The 26,237-nt window shown below is 44.3% G+C and overlaps 1 protein-coding gene across 1 annotated transcript in view; it reads right to left on the bottom strand.

Annotated features, from left to right (window-relative positions):
- LOC122933882 overlaps nucleotides 1-26,237 on the bottom strand; it is a 44,734-nt gene that overhangs the window by 2,382 nt on the left and 16,115 nt on the right. Inside the window, exon 2 of the mRNA XM_044288981.1 lies at nucleotides 16,513-16,604. Coding sequence (XP_044144916.1) covers nucleotides 16,513-16,604 — 92 coding nt within the window. The remainder of the gene's footprint in view (nucleotides 1-16,512; nucleotides 16,605-26,237) is intronic.

Here is a 26,237-nt window from a genome sequence, read left to right as displayed (position 1 = left end):
TACCCGGCACTCAGCCTCTATGACTGCGCGCTGCGATCCGCCGCTATTAACCCTTCAGGTTACGCACCTGAGGGGTTAATAGCGGCGGATTGCAGTGCGCAGTCATAGAGGCAGGGTGCCGGGAATGGGATATGCACCCAACCCCAGTATTATAAAGTAGAATCATTGGTGGCGCAGTGTACCCCCCCAAGTATTATTATAATTGGTGGAAGTGGCAGTTCCGATCGGAGCCCCAGCAGTGTAATCCTGGGGCTCCGATCGGTTACCATGGCAGCCAGGACGCTACTGAAGCCCTGGCTGCCATGGTAACATCCCTGCTGCTGTGTGCACAGAGCACAGGGCAGCAGGGACAGTGGGAGGTCCTATTCACCATAATAGAGCTCTATCAGGGTTAATAGGACAAGGGATCAAAGATCCCAGGTTCTAGCCCATAAGGGGGGAAATAATTATTAAAGAAAAAGTTTAAAAAAAACAAAAACAAAAAAAACACACCAAAATATTAAGTTTAAATCACCCCCTTGCCAAATTTTACATATAAAATATAAAAAAAAAAAAAAATATTACATAATCGCCACGCCCGAAAAAGTGCGAACTATTAAAAAATAAAAAAAAATCTCCTATGCAGTGAATGCCGTAACAGAAAAATATATAAAAATCGTGCAATTTGCCATTTTTTTGTCACCTTGTACCGACAAAAATTAGGATCGGACTGTTCTATTATGGTCCAGACGTTCCATAAAATCTGGAATGCACGCGGCTTTTTGGGCGTTTTATTTTTTTCACGTGGTATCGAGTATCGCAATACTTTTTTATGGTATCGAAATAGAGTCAACATTTTTGTATCGTGACAACCCTAGGTAGGACGCGTGTGTGTGTGTTTTTATTATACCGTAATTATATGCATTTTAAATTTGACGACTACATTTTTCAGGTCAGGAGCCAATGGCTCCTTGATATTTCTTTTAGTCTGAAGCCCTGAAGTACCAAACAAAAATTAGACCAAAACCAATTTGCATTCAAAAAATGCTAAAAACCGGCAGATTGAACAGCACGTGGTACAGTAGGGCAGGCGTGGGTATCCTAATGTACAATAATTACATGACGGAGGAGATTATTTTGCCAAGCCCATTTCAAAATACTAGATTATAATATGTGACTGTGACGCCTATTTGCTGATCAATTACAACAGGGCCACATGTGTCCCAAAATAAAAAGTGCACATGCCGGGTATACATTACTACTGTGTGCTGTAGCAAAAAGGTCGGGACAGCCATTAAAACATGGTAGTGTCTGGTAGAAATTGCACTACAAATCAATCAAACATATACAGCCCACTACAGAATTAAGCCTGACCATAAAAGGGACAGGATTATGACCTCATGGAAGTCATAGCAAAATCATTACTGACAACACGGGGCAGGACACTACAACGGCATAGCTGGCACTTACCGAACTCAGCACGAGCTTTGCTATCTGCAGGACTTGCAACGGGCCACTTGCTCCCATGAAACCTCCTCCCTCACCCTATCTTGACAGACATTGGTCCGGCTGTTCCAGAACTCGGGACTTTCCTGGACCAACGTGATCAGCTTCTCCACATTCCAATGTGGCATCTTGGTGACACAAAGCACAGAATGGCAAAAGCAGACTCCAAACTTTGCCACAGGTGGCTAGCAATCACCAATGTCTTGGCAAGAACTTCTTGTACTTTTTTTTATTTATTTACACTTTATTGCCAAAAGGTCTTAAAGACAGGTTGCCAGGCAACGTATCCGCAAAAAATGCGGATGACATACGGATGGCTTCCGTTGTGCATCCGCAGCTTTTGCTGACCCATTGACTTGAATGCCTTATACAAGCCATTTGTCTTCTTGTAGTTTTACCAATTCACAATCCTGTTGACCAATAAACAAGTTAGACTACAGAGAACAGTCCTCTTATTTGGAAGACGGGAAAGGTTTATGCTGAATGTCAGACTGCGCACCGTGTGAACCAACTACATAGGATTGCCTAAGGCAAAGTTGATAAACTAATGCCATATACCCGGCAACGGTATTATGCCTGGGGGAATAAGCCTCGTTCCCTATTAGCTCCGAAACCATCCCCCACAGTCTAGTCCATATGCTATCAAAGGAGATGACTGAACGGTCTATGAACCCAAGGAGATATCGGCGCGATTCTCTACTTATTACACTGCTCTTTATCATCTACCAAGTGATCTTCCTGCAGGTGAAGGGCCCAGAGAGAGTTTATTGCAGGCATACCTGACCTCGTGTAACCTGCCTACTGTCTGCAGAAGATATTACTGCGCTCAATAGACCCATTACTGTGGAGGAGATAGATGAGGTCATTGACCATCTACCTAAGGCCAAGTCTCCAGGTCCCGACGGCTTTCCCTATAGGTACTACAAGACCTTTAAATCGGAACTGATGCCCCATATGTCAAGTCTCTTTATTCGGTTCTGTTCAGGTGATCCAGTGCCCACTTCTATGTCCCCCCTCCTATCTTATGTTAATCCCGAAACCTGGAAAAGACCCTCTGGAATGTCAAAACTATAGACCTATCGCATTACTAAATTCTGACCTTAAGATTTTTACTAAAATATTAGCTTCTCGATTAAACGTTTTTCTCCCATCGTTCATCAATAAAGACCAAGCTGGTTTTGTTCCATGCAGGCAGGGAAGCGATAATACGTGAAGGAACGTCGACTTATTAGATGTGATAAGTCGGTCGGGGGAGGAGGCTTTGCTACTTAACCTGGACACTGAAAAAGCATTTGACCGCTTACTCTGGTCGTTTCTATTTGCTGCTTTGAAAGCATATGGTCTTTCTGGCCCTTTTATTCAGGCCATCAGGGGCTTGTACTCCTCCCCCACAGCAACAATTAAACTACCAGATGCAGAGTCACAACCAATATGCATTAAAAATAGAACAAGACAGGGGTGCCCTCTATCCCCCTTATTGTTAGCATTGTGTATCGAACCACTAGTGGTGAAAATCAATGCTTGCCCAGACTTTGAGGTGTCATGGTCAGAGACAAACCGTTCAAATTATCGTTGTATGCGGACGATGTCATGCTTACTCTAACCAGGCCGCACACCTCCCTCCTAAACTTCCACTCCATACTGCGAGAGTTTAGGATTCTGTCGGGGTATAAGGTCAATTCTCATAAGACTGACGCCCCCCCCCCCTTTTAATATTCACTATGTGGCCCTCAGTATTCTACAGGCTAACTTTCCCTTCAATTGGAAAGCGGACTGTTTGTGATATCTGGGTATTAACCTTACCCCCCATTATACGGATCTTTACAAAAGTAATTTTCCTCCCATATATAGAGAGTTTAGAGATCTTCTCACCAAATGGAATACTCCCCCTATATCCTTCTTAGGTTGCATTGCAGCGGTGAAGATGACGATTCTTCCGAAGAGCCTGTTTGAGACCCTACCCATCCCTATTCCTCTAAGAGACCTCAGGTCGATCCAGTCACAGCTCTTTAGATTCATTTGGGTCGAAAAATGACACGATACCCAGATCGGTACTTTTGACTGGCAGATCTCAAGGCGGTTTGGGACTCCCCGATCTAATTAAATACTACTGGGCATCCCAGTTGCATAGCGTGACGGCATGGGCCTCCTTACAGCCTTATTCTATTTGGATGCAAATCAATAGGCTCTGGTTGGCTCCCATACACCCCAATTCCCTGCTATGGTCAAACAACTATAGTCTGACTTCCCCTAGGAACTCCTAGGTCCCATGGCCTGTACCAGATCTATATGGCGGGTCTACAGCGGTAGATCCCCTCTGGCCTCCCCGACATTCCTCCATGGCTTTTTTCCTAGACCATCCCCTGCTCCCAGCTAGTATCTCCACGTCTGTGACAAGGCCGTGGTTTCAACAGAATGTCTTTCACTATGCGGACATAGTTGACCCGTTCTCAAGGGAATTATTATCCTCCTCTGCTCTTCAGGCTAAATACAATCTTCGTTTGAATGTCTCTGTAGAAAGGGAACATACGTGAAGGGACTAATATCCGATATTTACGCCTTACTAATAGATCCTGTCTCAGAACGGGTCATTAGACATTCCTATATGGTTCGCTGGGAGGAATATTTGGGAAGGACCCTGCCTGATGCAACCTGGAGTCTCATATGGAGGAGAGTGGCAAAGTCTTCAAATGTCAGTTCTCTCTCTGGAGAACCAGTATAAGATACTAATGTACTGGTATCACACTCCAGATCTCCACTAGGCTGAACCCAGCAGTGCCGGGAGTTTGCTGGCGATGTGGGATATCCTGGGGAACACTTCATGATATTTTCTGGGATTACCCTTTTATTCGCTCCTTCTGGTCTAGAATCCGCACTGTCCTAGGTGATCTCTTTGGATGCAGTGTACCACCAGACCCAGACACCTTCCAACTAAACATTCGCTTAAATTGTTAGTACAGGTGCGGACAGTGGCCCGTTGGCTTATTGCTAGTTTTTCTAAAAGACTCCCAGAAGATCTCTGATCTCTACACCAGGGTGTCAGAGGTTAGAACAATGGAGTATATGACAGCTTTATTACAGGATAGGGTGGATTTATTTCCAACTAGATGGGAAGCATGGGACACTTATTGGAATACCAGACAATTATGAGGCAGGCTTTAAATAGAACTAGCGGAAGGACCCGGCTTCGCTCGGATATATTTCATCTATTTCAATTAATGTTTTTGTGGGTCGTTAAAAGATATCAACACTATTACCATATAACAGTAACATCTACAGCACCCCGATCCCTTAACAGTGACCTCCACAGCCCCCCACCCTAACACTGACCCCCCTACAGTGCCGCATCCATTAAAATTGGACCTCCACTGCAGCCCACCCCCTTAACTTTGACGTTTACAGCAGCCTTCCCCTTTAACAGTGAGTTTCACAGCATACCACCCCCTTGACAGTGACCTCCACATGGGCCCAACCCTTAACAGTGGCCTTTACTGGATCGGGGGCGTGTCCTTTTGAACAGCTCACTCTAAGACAGCAGCACTGTGGTGTCTAAGTGTGAGCGGCAGGGAGAAAGTCACCTTCCCTCCCACCCCTGCAGCTGACAGAAGTTGATTTTTAACTTCATTTTTTCAAACCCTTTCGGCTCAGGAGTGGGAGGGGGCACGGCCTAACCGGATCAGGGGAGTGCTTTTAGCTTCGCCTTTTGAGGGTGGCAGGGGGGTTGTCTGGGTTCCTTCCTGCAAGAGTGATACTCCTCTGGGCACCTTACTGGCTCATTTGCATACCAAATAAACTGGATTTTGAGACGATAAAAACAACTATTGCTGGAGCAAAGGCACATCTGGAAATAAGGTACTAAGTGCTATTAGGCCATGGCTTTACTTCAATAGCAATTACCCTGGTGACAGATTTCCTTTAAAGCTCTCCTACAGCAGTGAAGAAAAATGGCTGGGTTGTTATGGAAACCTGGAGTAAAACTGTATGTGGAGGCCAACGGCCTGCGAGCTTCTATTGGCTGATAAGTGTCATGTGACCAAGCTTCTATTTGCTAATGCATTTTTGGGGAATATATCTCAGGAACGGTACCGTCCTAGAGACCTGAGACCCGGTCTAAAACCTTCCCGGACACCTGATGTACCTGTATGCCGAATTTCATGATTGTAAATGCGACGGTGCGGATTCCTTTAGCGGACATAGACCCTCCCCCACCTTACGTCCACACCTTTTTATTTATTTACTATTAGTTATGTCTTTTTGAGATGCCATAAAGATTATATATATTTCATTAGGATATTTTGATCGATATATTCTTAGGACCTTCTTCTTTATGTTGTGATACTGTTGACATTCATCCTTTTATTAATGACTGAACACAACAAGAAGTCTTGATATCAATTAGCCTTTATTTGTATTTCAGAGACATGGACTGATTTTGATCTTCGATGCTTTATGTAGGTTATTCCAGCAAAGTGAATTGTACATCTTGTCTTGCTCATATCTCTCTGTTTCATGTAAAATCCGAAACAATTTTTCTTTAATATTTATATAAAAATACAATTACAAAAAAAAAAAGCGAGTTGGCTGGTAAGGAAAACCTACCTCTCTGGATGTCCTGATAATTCTGGCCACCTGGAAAGACATGTAGTTCTTGGAATGTGCCAAGCAGATGGGTCAAAAGAGAAGATCCTTTCAACTGGCACCAAAATTTAAAAACCATTATCTTCTCCTTCACCAACTTCTGTTCCCGAACCCATGCAGGTGGACAGAGTAAGGCTGTCTGATGAAAATTCTAACCACAGACCTACCAATAGACTGTGCCTGCACTGTGGTGGCAGTGGTCACTTTGCATCTGTCCTCAAAAGCAGGAAAACTCCAGAGCCCAGGACCAGTTGGAGAGGCGCCCCTAGGTGAAGATCAGTCCTCGCCACAGCCATCTTTGCCCTATGGAGGTACTCTGCTCACCGGGTTAGCCCTCCTTGATTCTGGCTCAGCAGGTATCTTCCTGCAATAGCACATGGTGGACCAGTATTACATACCTGTTTGACATCTCAAAAGACTCTTGCTGGTGACTTCTGAGTCCGTGCGTTTCATCACCTTGGATCTGCAAATGGTTAACTGCATTCTGAAAGAGATCTCTATTGATGCTTCAAAATTGTGAAGCCAGTCGGGGCTGCCATGGCTCCGTATGGATAAATATCCGCTGCCTCCAATCTCAATTGTTTCATTGTCTCCATGAGGCAAAATGTATATGTATATATTTTTTTTTTTTTTACAATTTGATCAGGGTTCGCCAAGGAGACAAATGGAAAACAGTTTTTTAGTACTCGAGATGGCTGCTACGAATATTTAAAGATGCACTTCGGTTTAAGTAATGTGTCAGCCGTATTTCACAGATTGCTCAATGATATTTTCAGAGACCTTCTGTACGTATATATTGGCGTACATTCTTTTGTCACCTTCATGTTTCTTCTTCATGTCAACCCAAAGACATGTGAATGCTGCTTCAGAACTGGCTTTATGCAAAATTTGAAGAAAAAAAAAACTTACTCTTAAGAAATCTTCCCTTCCATTCCTTGGTTGAGGTCCCTGGGTATTTACCCTGAGATTTCGGTTCTCTGGTGACCAGTAAAGGTGTGTCAAAGTCCAGTGCTCCTCAAGTTCTCCTGTGTTTATCCTGCATAAGTTCCTTTTTGTTGTTCAGTCGTGTACCCTTCCTACCTGTGTTCCTGCACTTCCAGTTCTAGTTCTGTTTGGGCTTAAGTAAACCAGTATGTCTGCCTTGTCCTGCCAAGTAGCCAGCCTGCCCTGCATATGTCCCCACCACTACCCCGACCGAAAGCTTTCCCGTGTATGACCTAATCTACGTTAAAAGTGTGCTGCCTGGATCTAAAACAAAAACAAAACAGCATTCTAGTCTTGCTGTCTGTTCAGACTACACCTGCGGTTTTCATGCGTTTTCCATAACCGGAGCTCCCAGTACCTGCACCAGAATCCCTGACCCCAGTGGGTCAGCTGCCAAATATACCAGGACAATCCTATGAGGCATCAGCCTGGCCTGTGTCCCTGCAGCAAAGTCCAAATCCCTGTACAGAGGTTAATGGGTTAATACCAGGGGAGTGCCAGGATAATGACATTAGGATTAGCTCCAAGTCAAAACTGTTTGTTGGCAGAGTGGGTCCACACCCACTGATCCATAACTAGCAGTGCTGATCAAAAGTAAAGATCATGGCAAGGACACTATCCTGGTGGCAGAGGAGACCTACTATTAGCTCATCGAGGGATCACATTACAAGCTACATACAGATATCTATGGGGATGGGAGGAGGAGGAGCTGCTGGAGGATGAACAAGGAAGACCAACTTTTCTATCCCACCCCAGTGCTGGATTCACAGCTACACCGCACAGTACTTTTGTACAATGGTCCTCCAGACTAGTGCTGTTTCTGAGGGTGTGCTACAGAGAGTTTTTGGGAGCAGTATTAAATCTAACACATCAGTTTTTAGGAGTTGGTAATAGATTTCAGCGTAAAGGTCCCTTTACACTGGACGATATTACAGCAGATTGTTGGGAAGGACAATCTGCTGATCGCTAGCGGAGGAGACATGCAGCAATCTCCTCCAGAATATGTGATCGCTAATGTGGACCATATCCTCCGACCATTTGTATAGTCCCTGCCCTCTTATGTTAGGGATTCGGGGGACCTGTTGACTAAATTGGAGAATATATGTATAGAACCATACTGGTTCTTGGCCACAATAGATGTCAAGGCCCTTTACTTTTCTATTTCCCATGAGAAGGGCCTCAAAGCCACTGCACACTTCCTGAAGGCTAGGGGCCAACAGTACTCCGCACATAATTTGGTCCTCGAGTTGCTGGACTTTGTTCTGTCCAGCAATTTTTTCCTGTTTGATGGCTGGATATACCACCAGCTCAGGGGCACCGCTATGGGCAGCTTGTGTGCGTCGTCCTATGTGAACTTGCTCTTGGGCTGTTGGGAGGAGACGGTTGTCTTTGGGGACACGCCCTGCTGGTACTCAGAATACATCGCCCTCTGGTCCCGCTATATAGATGTGGTTTTCATCCTGTGGAGCGGGTCAGAGGGTGATTTCAACAGGTTGGTCCATGAACTTAACCATAATTCCTTTAATCTCAGGTTCACCTCCATAATTGTGAGGGACCATCTGCCCTTCCTGCACATTTCTATTTCCAGGGACGGTAGCGGTGGCCTACAGACCTCCATCTATCGTAATCCAACGGCGACAAACTCCCTGCTCAGGTGTGACAGTTGTCACTCCAGCCCACTTAAACGGGGGATACCCATAGAACAATATCTGAGAGAGACGTAACTGCTCAGAGCAAGGGGAGTTTAAGCGCCAGGCAGATGAACTGAGAAGACTCTTTCGGGAAAGGGGCTATCTGGATAAGACTGGCCTATGAATGGGCCCGGGGACAAACACGTACTACACTCGACCAGGAGAGCGAACCGCAAAAGACCATACGGGTTGTAGGAACCTTCGACTTGGCAGCGATCTTATGTAGAAACTGGGGTACCTTACTGATGGACCCAGACTTGGCCGAGGTACTCAGCCCCCACCCCTCAGTGATGTTTAGGAGAGGTACCAACCTCAGAGACCAACTGGTACGTAGCCATTATAGTCCCCCTGAGAGACAAGGGACATGGTTAGACAGACCAGTCACAGGTTGCTTTAAATGCAGCCACTGTAGGTTTTTGGTACAAGGTAAAATCCTTTACGCTGGATTCCACGGGTAATGCCTACCAGATTTGTAATTTCATCAACTGCCGCACCACGGGTGTATTTATCTTCTCACCTGCGAGTGCGGCAAACGTTATGTGGGTAAGACCCGCAGGGAACTACGCAAGCGCATGGGCGAACACATTGGGGACATACGGAACAACAGGGATACCCCCATCGCAAGACACGTACAGATCGCCCATGGTGGCCGTAGTTCAGTTATCAAATTTCTGGGCATCGAACATGTCAAGAAATCCTACTGGGGTGGGAATTGGGATAAACGCATCCTTCAAAGAGAATGCTGGTGGATTTTTAAACTTAACACCTTCAATCCCCACGGCCTAAACGAACAATTACAGTTCGGGTGCATTCTCTGATTCTTGACACCCTCATAGACTTTATCCTTTACCCCACTTTTTTTTCTGGGCAGTGGGGTGTGACTGTTACCCCTCTGCTATGGCTAGTGGGATGTATTCTGGAGTGTTCCCCCTCTGGCGGGTGTGTTTTTAACCCTGCCTTTAATGTCCCTTCTCTTTGTCTTTGACTGGGGGTGTTTCTTACCGTCCCCCCCAGGGCTTCCTACAGTGGAGGTGTATGTATTGGCCGCCTTACTGACCATCAGCTCCACCCCCTTGATTTGAATGGACGCACCCATGTCTTTGAGTGCTGTCATGTTATTGCTTTCTCTGGCCTCATGCCTTGACGCCTTTGTAAAGCTCTACTTGGACTTTGCCGACCAGGAGCAGTGCGCTTGCCTCGGGGGCGCCATAACGCTTTGACGTCACTGAGGCAGCGCCAGGTACTGGTTCAACAGGTCAAGTAGGGCGCAACAGGGTCAGTTTTTACTCCCTGAGGCTTCTCCACTTTCAAGACTGATTATCTGATAAGTTCACAGCCGAATAATTTTTTCCAGTATAGATAACTGGTATTGAGCTTGCAGGATTAAAGTAACCTCCCTTTCTATTGGCATTTCGTTCATTGCGAACAGCGTTGATTATCTACCTAAACTGGTAAGACCATTCCTTTTTACTTGAAAAGGGGCTTTTTGTCAGACACAAAATAAGTCTATGGGATTCTGGTGTACGGACCTAAGCCAATGTGACCCTGCTTCACCATTGTAGAGCATGGTCTGAGGTCCTGTATCTGTTTGTAGGGTTTTTCTTCTTGAGTATTTGGTTTTACTTAATATTTAAAGTTTAGTTTTATTAGGTTACTGCCCCTCCATTGATTTTCTTCCCCATAAGAACTCATTGACTGCCGGCAGGAGATCGTGTTTACACGGCACAATCTGCTGCTGGTAAACAATCATTTTGGTGTATGCGCAAACGATCGAATTACCCGATGAATGAGTGTTCCACTCGTTCATCAGAAGTGCATTTACACCTCCCAATCATCGCTAACGAGCGTTACTATGAACGCTTGTTAGCAATATTCTGTGCAATTTTCGCCCCGTGTAAAGGGCCCTTAAGACAATGTAAACAGGTTAGGATCATGGCCTAATACAAAGCCAATTCATCCATCAGGATGTGGCACATCACAATTCCTGCAGGTGGGCTTAGAAGATCTCCTGTGGACTTCATCCTAACAGCTATGAGCTCCTGCTTACCAACTCCAGCCAGTAGAAGACTTCAGCTTAAATATTCCCCCAAGCAAGAAGCAGATGGAAAAGGGAAGGGCTCTGCTACTGGTGGAGGAGGGCACAAAAGATCGGAAAAACAAGTGATGTTTAGTAAAAAATAAATAAATAATGACTGGACCACTGTGCTTTGACTCGTACTCAGAAGAGGTATTTCTAGATGAATAATAGCAGTGCAGGTAAATAAGAAACCACCAAAACTGGGCAAATATGAGCCCAGAACCAGGATGGCGGCAAGGATAAGGCCCACCCTAAACTGTGCATGCACTCACTTCCAGTCCATGCACAGAGTCTACAGATTATACTGGTCTATCATATGGCCACCAGAGGAAATCACTGTCTCCAGAAAATATGCAGAACATTGACAGAGCCTAACTCAGATTACCACCAAAGATGCCAGTGCTCTCATATATGTACCAGATGATGGCTCCTGTGCCAACACCACCACAACCCTGGTGACTATCAAGATTGTCACCACCTCAACATCTGAACTGGCCAAGCTCTCACATGTACAGGAAATCTACAACACCAGAAAACACAACAACAATGGACACCATGTCTATAGAATGATCCAGGCATAAGCACGGATATACCACAATTACCAGAGACCCATCAAAGATTGCCACCATGCCTACAGTCTGATCCGCACATTTGCTGAAATTCCTAGGAAGAAACCCAGAATGGCTCCAGAATCACTGAGCAGTACAGGTAATGGTGAAGGTAGAGGCTGATCAAGAGCAAACACCCGTCCGCCCCAGGGGAAGACGAGCAGACACCCGTCCGCCCCAGGGGAAGACGAGCAGACACCCGTCCGCCCCAGGGGAAGACGAGCAGACACCCGTCCGCCCCAGGGGAAGACGAGCAGACACCCGTCCACCACACCAGGAAGACAATACAGCACTATAGTGCTCATTATTCTGTTAGCTCTTAATGTCACCAGTACAAACCAAGCAGTAGGAGAGGTAACTCCGACCCTAATGTATGAGCGGCGTGCAGGATGTCCAGGAGAAGAGCAGCAGCCGGTAACCAAGTTCTATCTGCAGTCACAACTCCCTCCGCTCCTGCACATAACACAGGGGTCACTGCCCGGAGTGCTACTTTACTGGAGCCTCACCTTACAAAAATAAATAAATTGAATTGGACTGGCACTCTGTATGTGTGGTGATATGGAATAAATACAATAAATGGTGTAGTAAAATGTAAGTGATCACCGTTTAATTCATAGACATAGTATAACACAATAAAATACACAATATAATAAAAGCATATATATACTAAAAATTGGTGGATAGCAGCACTAGCATATATTGATAACTTTGTTAGTTCATATAATGTGGTTGGTGTCTTGTAATAAACAAAATAGTTTAAATCGAGTAGTTGTCCTTCCAATCACGCTATATAGTGCAAAAAACAATCACATGCAGATATGAGATCCAATGATTGTATAACTTGTATAAAAAGTTCAGCACAAATGTATCGGCTCCTAGATAGCGATAAAAAGCAGTCACTGGGATGTAATGTTCCAAGGTAAGAGAATTGGATTGATTCTTACCTTGAACCCGCTGGAGTAAAAAGCAAACAGTCACTCACGTGTGCAGATGATCCCGCGTTTGGGGTAAGTGCTGGAACGATACGGTATATGACGTATTGTCTTAAGCGCCGGAGCAATGTGGTCTATGGCGTGCTATGGTAGACGCTGGAGTAGTACGGTCTTTTGCGTGTTACTGGCTTGGCCGTCTGTATCGCAATGTGTACTGCGTCCCACGTGGTTCGTGACGTACCTCCAGTCCGGGACTTCAGCAGAATATCGCGTGATCTGGTGTGCGGCAGTCCGAATAGCAGAGACTGTGCTCGGAAAAATCTGGATAAAGTTATTCACTGGAGCGCTCCAGTTATTACAAGGAAATATTCTTAGGTTATATTTCCATCTGAGTAAATGAAGAAGGCCTTAATTCTGATGGGAGTATATCAGCTGGTTACGCCAGACGCGTTTCGGGGATCTCTTCCCCTTCCTCAGTGGCAGCTGATCTCCCAAAGTTTAGAATGAATTTATATAGACTGCATAGAGAAATATAAAAAGTGGTTTGGATTCTCGATTCCAGTTTCTTGTTCTTTGTTCCATTCATCATAGGTACTTGCAAAAAGCGGCCTGGATTTTCAATTTCAATGTTACATTTATCATCGGTGCTGCTCTGTGCAACATTGACACAGTACCTCAAAACGTTACTTGGTTAAAACCTAACTGAATACTTGTTAATAGGATACATTGGATGGATACAATGAATAAATAAATACTGCAATGGTTAGTTCAAAACAACTATAAAAATAAATATATATATAAATATATAATCAAGCAAAATATAAGAACGAGAGGGTTGGTTAAAAACATATATGCACATTAAAATGTAGATAATTAAAATGTGTATATCTTATATATATATATATATACACACACTACATGTATAAGAGAAAAAGATAAAAACATATGAATATAAAAAATAAATAAAACATATATTATTGATACATATTGCTTGATGTCATTCGATAATGGCAAGACTATAGTATTCAGATATATTTGAAAGGAGAAATATAGTTTTCGAACATATTGGAAAAAAAGGAGTCTATTTTCCGGACGTATTAAGAAGAAGGAATCTATTTTCCGGACGTATTAGAAAAAAGGAGGAGATGGTAAAAGGGGTGTGTGTCCAACCCGGAGGGAGGGACTCAGTGCTGATAGACAGCCTGACATGAGGCTCACCATCAGAAAAGGACACACAACCCATGTCTATAAAAAGCCAAAGATTTCTAAGTCGGCGTTCAGACCCAATGGAATGAAACTCCCAAAGTCAAATATCAGACGTGATTCAGCCCTAGACATTCTATCTATATGCTTCCCTCCCCGCCAGTGTGTATCAATCTTTTGTAATGCCATAAAAAACATACCTGTTGGGTCTTTGTTATGGACTTCTTTAAAATGTTTGGATAGTGAATGTTTTATGTATCCATTCCTGATATTGCGCAGATGTTCACTTATCCTTGTTTTTAGGCATCGTTTTGTCCTACCAATGTATTGTTTTCTACACGGACATTGGATAAGATAGATTACGCTGGAGGAATTACAAGTGAGAAAGCTTTTTACCGTTAGGGAGAAGGTATTTTGTGATGAACTAATGTCAGTGGTTTTTCTTGCAAATTTGGTAGTTTTGCATCCTTGACATTTTCCGCATCTGTAGAATCCTTTAAGACTCATCCAATTTCCAGTTAGAATGGTTTTCTTGGGATTATATTTAACCGAAGGTGCAATTTTTAAGCCCAAATTTTGTGCCCGAGTGTATGTAACTTTTGGTCTTGATGGTAAAAATGAACCGATTATTTTATCCTGTGTCAGTAGGTGCCAATATTTGTTAATAATGCGGTCAATTTTTTTATATTGAGTGGAAAATGGTAATATGATCCTAAAGTCCGTTTTATTATCTATAATTTTATTTATTGTACAGTTATTTGGATTCTTGGGATCTTTTTAAAATAAAGTGTCTCTTGGTATTTCGTTTACCCTCTGTAACGCTGTTTCCAGGACATGTGTGGGATATCTTTTGTCTGTGAATTTGTCCTTCAATATTTCAGCTTCTTTTTGATATTGTGAATCTTCTGTGCAATTTCTTTTCAGGCGACGGAACTGTCCAACAGGGACATTCGTCAGCCAATGGGGCAAATGGCAACTTGAATATAAAATGTATCCATTTTTGGCTGTCTTTTTCTGAAACGTCCGGCATATATATCTATTTTCATTTTTCATTATATTTAAATCAAGGAATTCCGTTTCTAACTGATTCATATTTACTGTAAACGTTAGATTATGGCTATTGTTGTTCATTTCAGAGATAAAGGAACATAAACTAGTTTCATTATCTCTCCAGATCAGGATGACGTCATCGATATATCTGCGCCAGAGCACCAGGTTGCCCCCTATATTGGGATCAATGAACGTTTCTTCCCAATGGGCCAAAAACAAATTAGCATAACTGGGGGCAAACCTGGTGCCCATGGCGGTCCCCGTGATCTGGAGATAATAGTTATTTTTAAAAAAGAAATAATTATGTTCTAATATATGTCTGACACCTTCTATAATAAATTTTGATTGTTCTACTTTTAGATTTTCTTTCTTTAATTGAGCTTCAAGAGCACAAAGACCTTGATTATGATTGATCACTGTGTACAGTGATTTGATATCTAAGGTTGCTAGGATCCAGTTGTCTTCTACCTTCAATTTTTCTAAAATTTCAATAATCTCTGTAGTATCCTTCAAGTATGATTTTGTTTTTTTGACTATTGGTTGTAACCACGAGTCTATGTGTTTGGACAGATTCGCGGTTAAAGATCCGATGCCGGATATTATGGGACGGCCTGGTGGGCAGGCTGCATCTTTATGTACCTTGGGTAGGCAATATAGCACTGGTAGCCTACCAGGTGTTCCCATAATAAAGTTGAATTCCGTTTTACTAAGGATTTCTAAGTCTAGTCCTTTAGTGCTATATTTAAGTAATTTTTCTTTAAAAGAGACAGTTGGATCACCCTTTAAAATCTTATAAGTTTCGGCATCGGATAAATGTCTTAGGCACTCTTTGTTATAATCCTGAGTGTTTAAAATTACTATAGCGCCCCCCTTATCGGCGCTATAGTAATTTAATTTATTTATTTATTTTTCTAATCCTATCTGTAAGGGTGATACAGCTTTTCTGGCCTAGAGCACCTGGTCCTGCTTTGCATAAGAGTGAGCTATTCCTTTAACACTTTTCTCAAGCCTCACCTTACAAAGTCTGACCGTTTGTGCATGAACTGAGGACCTGTATGAAATGTTTCTGCAAGGTGTTGTCCCATTTATTAGAAATAATCATTATGACCTGTAAATGAACACGGACTTAAGAGACTTAGCCATTGTCTGCCAGGGGTGTCTCGGGATTCTGATTTATTGCTGCAGGAGCTGGCGACATTCCACTAGGAGGTGAAGATCACTGGTTAAACTATATAAAAGCTGGAACTTTTCAGCTACTGGTCAAAGTCCATCTACAGAAGGACACTTTGCGTAGAAAACGGCGCTCTCCATCAAGACCGACTGCTTCTGCTGAAAAGGGCTTCACAGACGATGTGTCTGTCCGATGATGTTATATCAGTCGGTGATGTAAGTTTTCTATTTGTGTACATATATGGGTATACTATTACTGTTTTATATAATAATATCATATTAAACTTCATTTTAATTGTAGTTTTCACCTTAATTTGAAGTGTAGCTGCAGTAAAGAGTCTCTCTATAAAGAAGTTTTGTCCGGCAAAACACCTGAAGAAACCTCCCAATTCCCTTCCTCCATTCATGATTCCATACCTGTGGTCACATGGACTGGAATGTCCTCCTCCACCTCACTCTTACACGGGGGATCGCCCATCATCCGCTCTTCTTCATCCTCCACTTTAATATCAGTCACATCTTCCCCCTGATTTGTCATCTGTAACAATTCAGGACAATACAGCAGACAGGTGGGAAATCTAACAGATCCACATAGGAGACCCCCACAATCTATGACCCCTCTATGACTGCAGGACCCCCCTATATAGATGTGTATAGGGCTTAGCTCCATCTACCTGATGGTTCTCTGGGAGCTTCTCTTCTGGACAGTCCTGGGAATACAGAGGACGGGGACATCTCTCGGGGGGATTTCTCCTCCTGGATCCATCTGTAGGAAACACACAGGGACAGGAGAGATTATTACATGTGATGATGAGATGATGGGAGTAGTATCCAGGTGACCCATGACAGCCCCCCTCCTTACCCTGCTGATCGCCCCATAAATCCATCTCATCTTCTTTATCTTTAACCTCAGCCTTAATATCCATCAGATTTTCATCCTAAAGAAGAGAAATGTAAAAGGGTTAATTACTCTTACCGGTAATTGGATTTTCCAGTAGCCTCAACAACTTACAGGAGGGTGTCCCCGTCTCCCCAGGACAGGAAACGTAGAAGCTCAAGTTTAACCCTTTAAGGACCCATGACGTAGCTGTAAGTCATGGGTCCGATCCCTAAACCTGGCGCTCGCTCGCACGTGCAGCGGGCTCCTTAGCCGGCGGGGCTTTTGCGATTTTAATCAGCAGAGACCCGCGGCACATGTATGCGATCAGCCATAACGCTGATCGCATACATCTTACCCTTCAAATGCCGTGGTCAAAATGTGACCACGGCATCTGCGCAGACTGGAACCGGAAGTCGCGAGCTTCCGGTCCGGTAACAGCTTTCCCCGGCTGAGATCAGGGAACCTGTTACCTTGCGCTTCAGAGTCAATTAGATATATACACTCACCTAAAGAATTATTAGGAACACCTGTTCTATTTCTCATTAATGCGACCATCTAGTCAACCAATCACATGGCAGTTGCTTCAATGCATGTAGGGTTGTGGTCCTGGTCAAGACAATCTCCTGAACTCCAAACTGAATGTCAGAATGGGAAAGAAAGGTGATTTAAGCAATTTTGAGCGTGGCATGGTTGTTGGTGCCAGACGGGCTGGTCTGAGTATTTCACAATCTGCTCAGTTACTGGGATTTTCACGCACAACCATTTCTAGGGTTTACAAAGAATGGTGTGAAAAGGGAAAAACATCCAGTATGCGGCCGTCCTGTGGGCGAAAATGCCTTGTTGATGCTAGAGGTCAGAGAAGAATGGGCCGACTGATTCAAGCTGATAGAAGAGCAACGTTGACTGAAATAACCACTCGAGGTATGCAACAAAGCATTTGTGAAGCCACAACACGCACAACCTTGAGGCGGATGGGCTACAACAGCAGAAGACCCCACCGGGTACCACTTATCTCCACTACAAATAGGAAAAAGAGGCTACAATTTGCACAAGCTCACCAAAATTTGACTGTTGAAGACTGGAAAAATGTTGCCTGGTCTGATGAGTCTCGATTTCTGTTGAGACATTCAAATGGTAGAGTCTGAATTTGGCGTAAACAGAATGAGAACATGTATCCATCATGCCTTGTTACCACTGTGCAGGCTGGTGGTGGTGGTGTAATGGTGTGGGGGATGTTTTCTGGGCACACTTTAGGCCCCTTAGTGCCAATTGGTCATCGTTTAAATGCCACGGGCTACCTGAGCATTGTTTCTGACCATGTCCATCCCTTCATGACCACCATGCACCCATCCTCTGATGGCTACTTCCAGCAGGATAATGCACCATGTCACAAAGCTCGAATCATTTCAAATTGGTTTCTTGAACATGACAATGAGTTCACTGTACTAAAATGGCCCCTACAGTCACCAGATCTCAACCCAATAGAGCATCTTTGGGATGTGGTGGAACGGGAGCTTCGTGCCCTGGATGTGCATCCCTCAAATCTCCATCAACTGCAAGATGCTATCCTATCAATATGGGCCAACATTTCTAAAGAATGCTATCAGCACCTTGTTGAATCAATGCCACATAGAATTAAGGCAGTTCTGAAGGCAAAAGGGGGTCCAACACCGTATTAGTATGGTGTTCCTAATAATTCTTTAGGTGAGTTTTTGAAGCAAAGACAACAGCTTAGGAACAGAATAAAAGGGGACGAAATTCAGATAGATAATAAATCTCCAATTTCCGATAAGCAAAACTTCCCTACATCAAAGATGGTCCGCGTTTCTGAAATATTTGGGGACATCTAAGTAAGTTAATATGCATCTTCTTACATCCAGATTGATTTTTTTTTAATCTGTTTCTGAGGATGGATTTGGACAGAAGGAAGGCAGGGATACCTCCTGCTGACGATGGAATCTGGAAACAACTTTTGGCAGAAACATCGGAGCATGACTGAGAATAATGCTGTCTTCTAAGACTGTGAGGTAAGGTGTTCTGCAGGATCAGGCTTGGATTTCCCCAACTTTTCTAGCCGATGTAATTGCCAATAAAAAGGTGGTCTTAAACGTCAGAACTTTTAATGAAATATCCTGTAAGGGTTTAAAGGGCGCATCCGTCAAGCGCCAGGTTCAAATCCCAAGGAGGTATGTTGGAATAGACCAATGGACATAGTCTCGTTGCCCCTTTTAGGAACCGTTTTATTAGGGGTAGATCAGCGAGTTTTGTTTCTAGAAAATTTACTTAACGCTGAAACTTGCATTTTAAGGGTGCCTGGTCTGAGTCCTCTATCTAGACTTGCTTGTAGGAATTCCAGTATTAGGGGAATATCAGGATCTCGATAGTGACACTATCTATTTCCTGCAAATTTTAAGTAGGCTTTCTATGTTCTTGTATAAATCTTGGAAGTGGTGTCCTTTTTACTGAACAAAAGGGTGGATATTGCGGTCACCAATATTAGGAAAGTTTTGCTGGCCTTGTCGGTGGCAAAGACGGAGAGATATATTGGGCGTAATCCTGCCATAGTAACGTTAGATGCTGAAAAGGCTTTTGACAGCCTAAACTGGAGCTGGATGAACTTGGTCTTAGATGAAATGGGTTTCACAGGTCTTTTCAGAACAGTGCTAGAAAAGATTTACCATAACCCTAAAGCAAGGATATACAATGCAGGCCATTTATCCAGTACATTCGATCTTCAAAGAGGGGCTCGACAGGGCTGCCCATTGTCCCCCCTGCTATTTGACCTGGCTATCGAGCCATTGGCGAGATATCTGGATACGCAAGGAGTATTTGTGGGGTTGGAGGTGGGTAAGAAGAGTCTGCGAGTAGCACTATTCGCGGATGATATAGTACTCTTTATGGCAGACCCTGTTGGGGAGCTACATACAGTAACGCAAATTTTGAGTCTTTCTCCGGGTTCCGAATAAATCTAACCAAAAGTGAAACACTCTTAGGGACAAAAAAGGTGTTGAGACTGGTAGTCAAAGAGCGTCCATAGCAGGTGTGCCAATAGCGAAATATAATATAAAATATCTTGGAATACGTATAGGTAGCAGTTTAGAGTCCATATATCGGCTGAACTATGCCCCACTGATAGACAAAATAGTGAAGGAATTGAAACAATGGCACGACTTACCATTGCCGCTGATGGGTAGGAACCACCTATTAAAAATGATGCCCATGTCCAAGCGGCTTTATCCCCTGCAAATGATTCCTTTACTGTTAAAACACCTGGATGTGCAGAAACTAAATAAAGCCTTACCCACATTCTTGTGGCACGGAAAACGGCCCAGAATCTCACTATGTAAATTGATGGCTACCAAAGAAAGATGTGGCATTGCCTTCCCAGACATCAGGGGGTACAACCTTGCGTGTATGGCGAGGCATATAGCCGACTGGATCAATGGGACGAGTCACTACTCGACGCTATCCTTGGAGGGGGGGTTTTGTGCCCCCTGGTCACTGGTGGCACTGTTGCATTCCAGACTGTCATTCCCTCTTGGATAAAACAATCCATCATAATAAAAAATACCATAGCAGCATGGAGGATTTTGCGTAAGCGATATTGACTTTTAGGGTGTCAAAGCACTTACCGCTGTGGAGTAACCCAGAATTCAAATTGGAACAGACAAATAGCCTTTTCTTGGAATGGAAAACGAAGGGTATACTCTTGGTGCAGCATCTTTTACATGCTCAAGAGCCCAGATGGCTTAAAGAGGAGGAGCCGATAGCCAAAATTTCCTTCAGACCCTTCCAGACTATATAATATGCACAAGTGAAAAAGGCCATCATGTCCAACTTGGTGGTTGTTCACAAAGAAATCACCGAAACACTCTAGATAAAATACTAGATCTGGGGGGCGGGGGATTATCGGTTTCGCAATTATACTTCAGACTAAAAGAGGCAGATTCCCAAACAGACAGGGTAGAGGATTACAGAAAATGGGAAGAGCAACTGGGAATTGAAAATGGATCTCGAATGATGTGCCAGAGATGGATGAGAGTTAGGAAACATATCATTATTGATTTTTTTTTTTTTTTTAAACTCGTTTTATTGGAGTATAAAGGTGCAATAGTAACATACATGACATTTTGACATGTCAATAAAGTCAATATATGAAAATTCAAAGTCAACATGCAAGTTGACATTAGACAAACAAAAGAAACAAACCTTCCGTGGTACATTAATCCGAAAATAATTTCCCCTGGACGCAGCAGGGTAACTGGCAGACACCATTACCAATCCGAAAAGAGTTTCACACTAGACATTTCAGGGACATCATCATAGATGGATATTGAATACATAGAAAAAAATAATAATTCTACATTTCCCATCAAAACCTGCATAGATAAATAGATATGAGAGCTCATCGAGAATTCAGCGTACTAGCGGACGCACACCACTCCCCCCCACTTTCTCAAATTTCCAGTGATTAACATTAGTATTACCCGTTTCCAGTGATTAACATTAGTCACCCTATCGGCCATCCACCTAACGGCTATCGCCTTCCTAGCCACAAATAAAGTTTCCTCCAGGAATATCCTGTGGTGATGAGACCACTGCTCCTCGTCTACAATTCCCAGCAGGCACATCTTAGGACATAGGGGAACAGTACCTGGCACTAAATCTGACAATAAGGATGTCACATCCCTCCAAAAACTCTGTATAATTCTACACTCCCACATCATATGCCAGAAATTGGCATTGGCCTGATGACATCTTAAGCAATTGTTGTTCTCCATCCTACCCATTCTAAACAACCTGCTAGGTGTAAGATAGCTCCTATGAAGTATGTGTAGCTGTATCATCTTATTGTTGACCGAGGGGGAAACTCTTGTAGGAGCTGCTAACGCCTCGGCCCATTCTGTCTCAGAAAGGGATGTAATGCAATTCCTCCACTTGTCTTCTACGTTCAGAGGGGACGTGATCATCTTCGTGGTTATGAGGTGTGTATAGATAGCCGATATGAGCCCTCTAGGACCTTGTGTGGACAGTACTCCAATCAATGGATAGTTGGAGATCTTTCTAGAGCCTCTCCCAAACTGTGCAGAGAGGGCATGTCTAATCTGTAGATACCTGAAGAACATGTGTCTCGGGATGCCAGATTTATCCTGCATTTGAGAAAAGGATCTCAGGGATCCTCCCTCATATAGGTCTCCCAGGGTCAGTATCCCATGATCCTTCCACATCGCAGCGCCTTCATGACTACTCAAATGCGGAAACGTAGGGTTTCCCCAAAGGGGTATTGCGTCCGGCAGGTCAGAGTACGCCTTTAGTTTAGCTGCCTCCCAAACCTGATGAGCCAGTCTATGTAGTAAGAGGGCTCTACCGTGGAACAGACTAATATCTTCCAGTACCGGCCCATAGGGAATGTAACTGAAGGAAGTCCTGCAAATAGAACTCCGCATTGGGGAGGGGCTGCGAGGAGACCCAGGAGGTTAGATAACGTAGTTGACCCGCTAGGAAGTACAGGAACAGGTCTGGAAGTGCCCCCCTCCCCCCCCCCCCCCAACTTGGGCCTCTGAAGAGTACGGAGCGCCAACTTCCTTCTAGCCTTACCCCAGATGAAGGCGGACATCATAGAATGGAGGCGATCAAAGAACCTTCTTGGGATGGTCGTACTAGCATGTTCCAATACATATAAAGCTTTGGGAAGAAGGACCATCTTTATGAGGTTCAGACGCCCTATCAGAGAAATAGGAAGAGATTGCCACGCTGCAAATTTCTTCGTGAAAATCGAGGTTAAAGGCTCTATGTTCAAAGTATATGCTGAGGGGGATCTCTAGTTATTATGATACCCAGGTATTTAAACCGATCTACAACTGTTAGATTGCAATATATCGCAGGCCAACCCTCAGGCCTAAGAGGCATCAGAGCAGACTTGGTCCAATTAATATGCAATCCAGAGAAACGGCCAAAAGTTTCAATTAACTCAATTGCCCTAGGTAGCGACTGCTCCGCCCTATCCATAAAAAAGGATCAGGTCGTCAGCGTATAGCCCGACTCTGTCCTCTCTATCTCCTAAGGATATTCCACTGTAGACCCCATCCTGCCTTAGTCTAAGTGCTAGGTGCTCTATTGAGACTGCAAATAGGAGGGGTGACAGGGGGCACCCTTGTCTTGTTCCTCTACCCAATTCAAAATGACCTGAGTGTGAACTGTTCACCAGTATATTCACTTTAGGCTTCCTATATAACATTTGTACCCACTGGGCAAATACTGGACCAAAACCAAAACATTTCAGTGCTTCCAGACGGCCATTCCACCGAATCAAAGGCCTTGGCCGTGTCCAAAGAAGCTAGGACCCATGGTCTATCTAAGGCTCTCCCTCTTCAATCTATTGGCAATCATTTTCGTAAGAACCTTATAATCCAGGTTTAACAAGGATATGGGCCTGTACGAACCACATTCTAAGGGGTCTTTATCTGGCTTCAAGATGATCACTATGGTGGCGTCATAAAAGGAGTCTGGCAGTTTCTGTTGAGTCTTAGCTGCCTGCAGCATGCTCCTCATTCTAGGGGCCAAAATGTCACCATACCTATTGTACACCTCAATCGGGATGCCATCAGGGCCGGGTGCCGCATGGCATCCTGTATTTCTTCTAGTGTAAAATCCCTCTCAAGCATTTCCCTATCCTCAGCACTCAATTGGGGATGTGTCACCTCCTGTAAGTATGTTGCAATAATGTGACACTGAACTATATAATTCTTGATAGAATTCTTGGAATCTAGCAAGAATGTCCGGCGACTATTCTTTTATCTCTCCGCCTGTTCCTCTTATAAGCAGGAAAGGAGGGGCTGAGGAATTATTCTGGGCAACATGTGCCAGTAGCTTACCTGCCTGACCTCCCTGCTCAAAAGACTGCTGTTTAAGAAAGAAAAGTTTGCGGTCGCACTTTTCCTGCAGGTGTTGCATGTATTGTCTCCCCTTAAGAAGCCAGTCTACCCTATTAACCTCAGAGGGATTTCCAATAAAAGCGTTCTCGGCTACCTTGCAAGTCTCCTGAAGCTCTACTTCCCTACGGTGAGACTCTCTTAATATAAGCTATGGATGATTTAATGCAACCCCGTAAGTAAGCTTTTAACGTTTCCCAGATTAGTAGCTCGTCTGTTGTGTCACCCTGCACCTTAAAGAACATATGGAGTTGATCCGGAATACAATCATTAGACCCCATTAGGGTGAGCCAGAAGGGATGTATAAGTATTTTGTTTCCTCTCTCCCGACCATCCAACAGTAAGAACTTTGCTAACAGCGGGGTGTGGTCAGAGGGCCCCTGCGGGCAGTACTCAATACTCTCCAATTCAGTGAGGGTTAGTGCATTACCCATGATGTAATCTATCCTGGATAAGGCACCTCTAGAGGGGGTGAAGCAAGAGTACTGCACAGTTAGGGGATGTCTCTCCCGCCATAGGTCAAGCCATCCCATTTCAGTGGCCACTTTCAGGAGTGCTGAAGTTGAGCTACTAGACACCACATCTCCCACCTGGCCCCGAAAACGGTCTAACTCCGAATTCATTAGCATATTAAAGTCCCCCATACATATCAATCTGACATTCGGATACTGCACCACAAAGCTCACTACAGCCTGCAGGACAGATGTGCTGGCCGGCGGAGGATTATACACATTAATAATAACGTATGGAGTACAATTGACATATGCATACACAAATATGTATCGTCCGTCTGGATCCGCCACAAGCCTCTGCATTTCCCATCTCAGGCTGCTGTGTATTAAAACCGCTACCCCTCTTGAGTACGAGTTCCCATATGCATTGGCACTCCACTGAACCCACGGCTTCGTTATTCTGTTGCCCGTCTCTAATGTTAAGTGGGTCTCTTGCAAACCCAGAATATGTGGAGCCATCCGACGCACATGCGAAAACACCGCTAACCTCTTCCTAGGTCCACCCAAGCCCCTCACATTCCATGACATAACTGTTAGTCCCGCCATGCTATCCTAAATCCCATGGATTGCATAAGTAATGTGTCCTTAAATAGAATCTCGGTGCCCCTCTCTCTGCCACCCACTCTATACAGCTGCGTCAGATTTTTCCAGGGAATGGTAACGTACCACCAGAACAAACATACAAAAATAAAAAAACAACTAGATGTCAGTAACATCAGATATAAAGCAGGCATTAGGCCCGCAACATTCGTGACCGTATATACGGGGACCTGCATGGTGTACATAGATGTTAACCCAGTGCAGGTATTCGCCGGGTGAGACCCGTGGCCATGTAAAACTAAACAGCCAAATATCAACTAATACGAGTGCAGGAAATTAAAACATTACAGAAAACTTAATACTCCGCATATCCCCAAAATGGGAACCGTGATGGTCATACGATACCAAGGGAATGTTCCTGTGAGCGGAGTCCAGCCATAAACAGATTATCGTCCTACACATGTCGATTTGGAAAAGGTAAGTGTAGTATGGATCCCAAAATTCCTCAGATCACTGTCTTGGTCTGCTGGCTACCCATTCATCGGCCTCCCTCGGGTCCGTGAAAAATAAGGATTTCCCGCCATCTACAACCCGGAGCCGTGCTGGATACGACATGGAGTACTGGACATTCAGCTCACGTAGCTTCCTCTTGACAGCCACAAAGGTGGATCTCTTTTTCTGCAACTCCGCCGAGAAATCAGGGAATAGCGAAATCCTGGAATTATTATACGATAAGTTCTGCGCGGTTCTAGCCAAGTTGAGCAGCAGATCCATGTCCTTCCAATTCAAAAGTCTGGCTGGCAGGGGTCTGGAGGGAGCCCCCGGCGGAGGAGGTCTTGCCGGGACTTTGTGAGCCCTCTCCACAGCATATGTCGCTGAGAACGCGGCACCAGGGAATGTGGTCTTGAACTAATTTTCTATAAAAGACGCCTGATCCATTCCTTCAGCCCTTTCCGGAAGGCCTAAGATTCGGATGTTATTGTGTCTGGATCTGTTCTCCAAATTGTCAAATTTTTGCTGCCACAGCTGAACTTTCTGCTCCAGGTCCAACAGTTTAACCTGCATTGGTCGGGTGATATCTTCCAGCTCTGACACCCTGTGCTCAGTCTGTCTCGCTCTTTCCCGCAGCTGCTGCACATCATGCCTAAGGAGCCCAACATCTACCTTCACCTCCTCAATTTTGCTTGTGAGGGAGGTCTGGCACACAGCGATCGCTGTCATAAGCTGCTCATGGGCTTCTTTAGGGGAGAGCTCGGCTTCTTCCTCACTTTGAGGATCCTGTTGCAGGGTCGGGTTGGCTTCTGACCCCGTCGGATGAGGAATGGGAACCCTCATCTGATGAATCCAGCGGGTCAGAATATGAACCTGTAGAAAGCAGTGGCAGTCTGACTCAAAGTTCGGACGAGGAGGTTGAGGTCCCTGATAGCACCAGGCGTACCCGGCCCTGTGTCGCTAGACCACAGGTTGCGCAGGATGCGCTTCAAGGGCAGCAGAGTGGGGCTGGCGCTGTCGGATTACGTGGTGAGGCATACACC

This window comes from Bufo gargarizans, chromosome 4 (assembly GCF_014858855.1).
Source record: "Bufo gargarizans isolate SCDJY-AF-19 chromosome 4, ASM1485885v1, whole genome shotgun sequence".
NCBI lineage: Eukaryota > Metazoa > Chordata > Amphibia > Anura > Bufonidae > Bufo > Bufo gargarizans.
Note: the sequence above shows the minus strand (reverse complement) of the source record. Positions and strands in the feature narration are given on the sequence as shown.